The following is a 7038-nucleotide window of genomic DNA, read 5'->3' as shown; positions in this document are numbered from 1 at the left end:
ACAAGACACAAGATTATGGATAGAATTTAAAGACAACTAACGACTCAATGCCACAAACAAGTCGCGGCTAGATTTGACGCGCACAAGAGATGCTAACGGACTGGAATTTTGATGATCAACAAGCACTCACAATGGATACACAAACGACCAGCACTTGATGCAACAAACTACTATGGACAAATTTGAACCAAACGACTCACACGACAAGGGAAGAACAAGTGCGGACAGATTTTGGTTTTTTTTTAAACAATGCAGCGAAAAATAACACAAAAATCCTACGACACAACTATGAAAAACAAGGATATAATGAAGGATACCTCCACCTAAGCTCTGAAGCCAACTGATACGGTCCTCGATCAATATGTTCGAGACATGTAGCACGTTTGCCCAAGGATCTAGCGAGGTTGTCCAACGCTTGGATTGCGGAACCTAGAACCAAAACGAACGACACGATTTGATTGAAGGTGGTAGAACGATGACTCCAATTGAGATGATTACTCTAGTGGATAGATCGGTAGAACAATCAAGGACATTCGCAAGATTGCTCAAGAACCCTTGCTGAAAGCAAGTAAAGGATCGAATGCTCTCAATAATTTGAAGAGAATCAAACCAGAATTTTATTATGAAAATTGTGTACCCGTTAATCGTACAAAGTGAGCCTTTGTATAGGCTAAGGGGCTATGAAACCCTAGGAAACTAGCTAAAGGAGGGTCAGCCACTCCTTGGACAAGGTGGGCCGGCTCATGACTCAAATGAAATAATCTAATCCGACTCTAAACAAGTGAACCTATCACTAAGGCCTAGGACCTAGTCGACCAACCCTTTATGGGCTCTCTTCGTGGGCTTGTATCATCGTGTAGACAACTTGATTATCACCTTCCAAACCTTCAATATCCCGATGGACTCCTTGTTGGTCTTGAACATTTCGCACAAGAGCTTGAAGGGACTTCTTGAAGCGCTTGGCCCGTGCACGTGTGATTGGGCCCAATGGAACTCAAACTAGATCATTACTTGGGCTAAGGTCCGTGCACACATCAAGAGGTTTCCTTGGGATAATGATTATTGTGGAGATGAACAGCTTCTTTATAACCTCATTAGAGAAGGAAACCAGCAGCAACTGGATAAAAGAGGTGAACAGCAGCATGATATATCTGAGAGGTCTTCGCAGGCTAGAAACAAGCATCAGCCGTCTAAAAACCAAGTAGGAGCTGAGCAACAACCCCTACAGCCCTCTGTTCAACAGAAAACCAACAATAAGCAACCACAACAGCCAAAAAAAGGGAAGAAACAAGTGAGGAGAAAAAGAGAGAAACCTGTAGATGAAGGTCCTGAGAGCCAGACAAATGCATTGGATGAAAACTATGTACCAAATCACTTAAGCAGTGATTACAATTTATCAGACGAAGATGAGATCCAGTTTGAAGGCAGATACAAGAGATTTGTATGGGATAAAGTCATGATAGACCCCAAGTTTGAATTGGGGATGAAATTTGAGTCAAGGCAACAATCAAGGCAGCAGTAACCGAATATGGTATCAAGGCAGGTAAACCAGTCTGGACATGTAAAAATGATACCAAAAGGTGGGGGCTGTTTGTAGAGACCCATGTCCATGGTTTGTCTTTGCATCAATTGAGAGGGCACTTGGTACATCAGATTTGATGGTAAAGACAATGCATGATGTGCATGAGAATTGCAATCACGCTTGGAAGAATTAAAACGTGACTTCTACGTGGCTATCTAATAAGTATATGGAGAGAATCAGGTCTAACACAAGGATGCCCGTTAGGGAGCATAGGCAAACTGTTCATGAGGATTATGAGGTTGAGATTTCTAAATGGGTGGCTAGAAAAGCAAGAGCCAAGGCTATACAGCTTATTAAGGGGTCTGCAGAGGCACAATACAAGAAGATTTGGGAATATTGCAATGAGATAAAGAAGACACATGAGGGAAGTACTATGGAGGTCATGTTTACCACATTCAAACTACCTACAGATAATCCAAGATTCATGCGACTATACTACTGCCTTGGGGCACTTAACCAATGCTTTAAGAATGGTTGTAGGCCTATTATAGGCTTAGATGGATGCCACCTGAAAAGCACTTATCCAGGACAATTACTTACTGCTCTTGGAGTGGACCCTAACAATGGTTATTGGCCAATTGCATGGGTAGTTGTGGAGAAAGAACCCACAGAACAATGGAAATGGTTTCTGAAGCTGTTGAGTGAGGATTTGGAAATAGAAAAATAATACCACTACACTTTTATCTCTGACCGATAAAAGGTTATGCACTATATCATTGTAATCTGGTTTCTATCGTCAAGTTAGGTGTTTACTTTTGTATTTATATTGCAGGGACTGGATAGAGCATTAGCTGAGGTGCTTCCAAATTGTGAGCACCGATATTGTGTGCAGCATTTATATAGAAATTTTAAGAAAAAGCATCCAGGAGAGGCGTTGAAGGAGAGATTCTGGAATATTGCATGTTGTACTACACCTGACCACTTCAATGAGGCAATGTCAAACCTGGAGATGTATGACAAGGATGTGACCAAAGGGTATCCACGGGGCGTCAGCCCAGCTCTCACCAGAACTCAGTACAATTCCAGTTCAAGCTTATTACCAATAATAACTAATAAGACAAGATGAAGTAAGAAAGAGAAGTCGCTTCCATATATAAATATTCAATCTTACATCACAAGTTCAAAATACATCCATTTTCCAAAATATACAACTTCCCAAAAGATGTCTAGACAAAACATTTCAAAATTCTAGCCAAAAGAGCCATCAAGTAGGCTTTTCCATAATCCCTTCCCAGTTCAGCTCCTGTTAAGGAAAACAAATCTAACGGGGTGAGCAGATGCTCATGAGGCCAAGAAAACATGCAAAACACATAGTTCAAGTAACAACGGCATTTAAGCAAGAATTAAAGCTATAACATTCAAGCAATTCACAAATTTTCAATTAAACACATTCAATGAGGATACAGGAGCTCTCAGGAGTTAAGTTCCACTTGCTTCGCCAAGCCTCAATCGAATACCTTCCTACGATGGCACTCCGTCAATCGGGTCGGCATTTAAGTTCGTAGAATTCCACTTAACGTCAATTCCATACACCATACACCGCACTGGGCCCGAACATCAATAAAAGGCACTACTATGCGAGTAGGCCAAGCAAGATCTCTCAATAGATCAAGCTTACAGTTATCTCATGGTTCACCAAGCTCCTCAACCAAGCCCTTGTTGGCTCGAGTCACAAGGTCGGCCAATTGAGATTTGGGAGTCCCCATAGTTCAGTTATAAGTCAAGGAGATTCACTCCAACGACATGCAAGCAGTTCAGTTATAAGTCGAGGAGATTCACTCCAACGACATGCAAGCAGTTCAGTTACAAGAAGTTCAATTCAATTGTTCAATCAGTTAAAAGAGAACGAGTGCGATCAAGTACACACTCGACTCAACAATTATAAACCATTCAGTCCATAAGAAGCAATTCACATAATAGCAACAAATTATGCACTTGACACTCACCAATCAAAATAGGGAGTAAGTGCTCAAACAACTTTTAGATGTCCGCTTCAAGTTCCTCTTGAAGGTCCCCTTGAGCGCCTGAGCAAATAATAATTGACTATCACACACTATTACTTATAAACCCCTTGTTAACAAGAAAGATTGTACACTTGTACAATACTAAGAAAATATCATGAAAGAGAGTCTTAATTACTCGTAAATCGAGACTCAAAAGAGGGGTTTAATAAGACAAGGAAAACTGATCCCTTCATGAAATCAAGTTTAAAATGGTCAATCAATCTTAAAGGATAGGGAAGAGTTTTCCAAAAACTCATTTCCCATCGAGTCAGAAAATTTCAGTTTTCAACGTCAAATTTAGAAAAATCAGAACTTGTACTCAATGGGTCCAAAATTGGAAAAATTTACACCGTTGGAATCTTGGTTCAAAGTACTAAAAGTTCCTAGAAGAAACTTTTCCAGGATTCTAAACGGAAGACATTCAAATTTCAGCTCAAAGTGGCTGACTTGAGCATACAAGACAGTTTCGATCATGTTTTTCGGCAAACTTTGGAAATTCGGAAAAATTCACAAAAAGTGAAATAGCCTCTAAAATTTGTAACACAATGAGAATTTCAATCAAAGTTTCAAACACAACAAACAGAACTAAATTTGAAGTTTTGAGCGTCAAGATATAGTAGCTCAAAGTTGGTAAATTTTTACTACTAAACAATGAATTTTCCAGATTTGAAAGTAAATTTTGGGGCATCATTTGGGTATCAAAATGATCTTAGAATGACACCAAATTTGGTACAATTAAACTCCCATATGAGGGCTATTCCTCTATCAAATTTCATGTAAAAACTCATACGGAAAGGTAGTTAACAAAACTACCAAAGTTCAAGAAATTTCCAAGACAAATCTGTCTTCTTGTTTTCTTTCCTTTTTCAAACACTTTGCACCATGAAACCAGTCCCATTTTGATTCATTTATGAAACCAAGGTCCACAAAACATTTCATAAGCAATTGATAGTTGGTTGACATCAAAATTTCAAAATAAAACATCTCACAAACAACTAAACCAGTCATCCAGCCAAAAAAAGGGTTTTCCAGTTTTGTCGCAGTTTGGAAATTAGACCATATCTCACTCAATACAACTTGGAATTATGAATGATTAGTGGCATAGAAAACTAGAATCATAAGGCTACATTTCATCAGAACAAATCATTTTCAAAATCAATTCGTAAGTGAGAGAAAATAGAGCCACAAAATGCAGCATCTACCTTTCTCTCGGATAGGCCATCAGAACAGGTCAGTAACTTTGCCGACTCACTACGGCTCACTCATTTCGAACTAGAAAGTGCATTTCATATCGTTGTAAAGCTACAAATGTCTAGTTTCAAATGCCATAAACATCACTCGATTTTGATGTCTATATAAAGAGATATGTTCGATCAAAGGGACACTATTCAAGCTGCCAAAACACATTTTCCAGGTTTCTTCACATTTCAGAATTTCAAGTTTTACTCAACCAATTCAAATGATTTTTGGTAGAAATTTTCTACACACCATATACAACATATATACATAGTTTCACAGTCATTTGAGAATCAAATTTTCGAAATAAAGGCACGGCAAAAATAGGACAGATTTCGGCTAGCATCCATGCACAATTTTTCCTTAATCTTTCCTTCATTTTCTATCCATAATCAACTCATCTAAACACATAACAACCACAATCAAGGATTTACACCTCAAGCATGCTACCTAGAGGTCACCACAAGACCGCTAGCCTAACATTTAAGAGCAAGAAAAATAAATTCCTCAAGTCCTTTAGCCTAATCCATGCGTAAGGTTCAAACCCTTGCAATTGAAGCTCCAATTTGAAGAAAAATGGAAAGATTAGAGGAGATAATGGATACCTCTTGAGCTCTTGAAAAACCAAAAACTTATCACTACAAAATCTCCAAGAAAATCGCAAGATGGAGCCTTTCACCAAGCTAGAGTTGCTCATGTAAGTTGTGTGAAAATTTTGAGGTGAAATGGTAGCAAGAATTGGAGTGAAATTTGGTGAGCTTTCTTCCTTCTTCCCTTGAGAGTTTCGGCCGGCTATGGAGGTGAGGAGAGTGAGTGTGACTGATGAATGAAGCTTCTTGGGGAAGCTTGAGTGATTTGTGGTTAAAATTTGAGCAAAAGTCAACTATGAATAGTACTCACGCGCGAGGGTTTCGTATCCATTTTTTCTCAGGTTTGTTTCACTTGTGCACTAAACCTCCAATGTAATTCCTTTAACACTATAATTATTCACTCTTAGTAGTCTAGAATAAATTTCTTAAATCTCTATTGGGTCGGTTTGACGCGAAAAACGCGAATTTCCGATTCGTGCGCGATAAAATGAAACTTAAAAGAAATTCTCGCAACGATAATATAAGTAACTAATATTAGGGTAAATAATCATAAAAATAACTATTTTAGAAATAAAAACATGAGTCCTCACAAAGGAAGCACACAATTGAGTGAAAAAGGCACCTTATCCTTGGCATTGGTGCAAGGCATTTTTCCCAACTCATACCAAATGTGATACGCTGGTCAATAACCTTTGTGAATCTTTCAATACTCATATCCTTGAAGCCAGAGATCAACCTATAATTTCACTACTGGAGACTATCAGAGAGTATATTATGGATAGGATTCAACAAAGAAAGGCAGCCATGGAGAAATATAAAGGTCCTATTGGACCATTGCCCACCGAAATTGTTGATGAGAGGGTGAAGCATTCAACTCACTGGAATCCTATTTGGAATGCTGCTGTTGGTTATCAAGTGAAGGGCCCTAAAGGAGACCAATATGCTGTAGACCTAATAAAAAGACACTGCACATGCAAATTGTGGATTGTAAGTGGAATTCCTTGCTGTCATGCAATAGCAGCAATTCATAGGAATAATGGAAATCCTTATAACGAAGTTGATGGTTGCTACAGTACAGATCTATTTTTGAAGATATATTGTAATGTCCTCCAACCAATTAGTGGTGAAATTCTATGGCCCCCATCCACCATGCCTATATTGGACCCACCAGTCACTGTTGCTCAACCTGGGAGGCCAAGAAAGGCTCGAAAGAGAGACATCACAGAAGGAAAAAATCATGGTAAAAAACTGAGAAGGAGAATTGTTATACATTGCAGAAAGTGTGGGAATGCAGGTCACATGCAGCTACATGCTGAAAAGAAGGGTCTACTCAATCTAATCAAGTAGAAGAGGGTGCTGATATTGGTGTACATACTTCACAAGGTGCAGAAAATCCTAAAAGTCCAAAGTCCTCTGTGAGGCCGTCTAAAAGGCAGACTATAAGTGTATAGAAATTGTGGTATACATGAAAAGGCAGATTAAAATCTTACTTTTTTCTATTTGCTGCCATTGATAGGTTAGAAAGGACCAGCAAAGGAAGAAAAAAAAAAAGAAATGTACAGCGACAATCTCTCAAGTTCACGAGGCATATGAGTATCAACGTTCGGGATTTGAATTTGAACACCAA

General features: G+C 38.8%; 1 protein-coding gene across 1 annotated transcript; it reads left to right on the top strand.

Annotated features, from left to right (window-relative positions):
• Nucleotides 1-1748: 1748 nt before the first annotated feature.
• LOC140008751 (uncharacterized) lies at nucleotides 1749-6758 on the top strand. Its single transcript, XM_072053617.1, has 3 exons — nucleotides 1749-2168; nucleotides 2355-2557; nucleotides 6140-6758. Exons 1-3 carry the CDS (start codon nucleotides 1749-1751, stop codon nucleotides 6756-6758), a joined length of 1242 nt encoding a protein of 413 aa, XP_071909718.1.
• The last annotated feature ends 280 nt before the right edge of the window (nucleotides 6759-7038 follow it).

The sequence above is a fragment of the Coffea arabica genome, chromosome 6c (assembly GCF_036785885.1).
Source record: "Coffea arabica cultivar ET-39 chromosome 6c, Coffea Arabica ET-39 HiFi, whole genome shotgun sequence".
Classification (NCBI taxonomy): domain Eukaryota; kingdom Viridiplantae; phylum Streptophyta; class Magnoliopsida; order Gentianales; family Rubiaceae; genus Coffea; species Coffea arabica.
Note: the sequence above shows the minus strand (reverse complement) of the source record. Positions and strands in the feature narration are given on the sequence as shown.

Bases quoted from the DNA above. Each gene is read 5' to 3' on its own strand.
- LOC140008751 (XM_072053617.1), top strand. From the start codon at position 1,749: ATGGAGAGAATCAGGTCTAACACAAGGATGCCCGTTAGGGAGCATAGG. The intron at 2,169-2,354 runs GTAGTTGTGGAG...TTTATATTGCAG, and splicing joins GTTATTGGCCAATTGCATGG to GGACTGGATAGAGCATTAGC. The intron at 2,558-6,139 runs GTATCCACGGGG...CCTTGAAGCCAG, and splicing joins GACAAGGATGTGACCAAAGG to AGATCAACCTATAATTTCAC.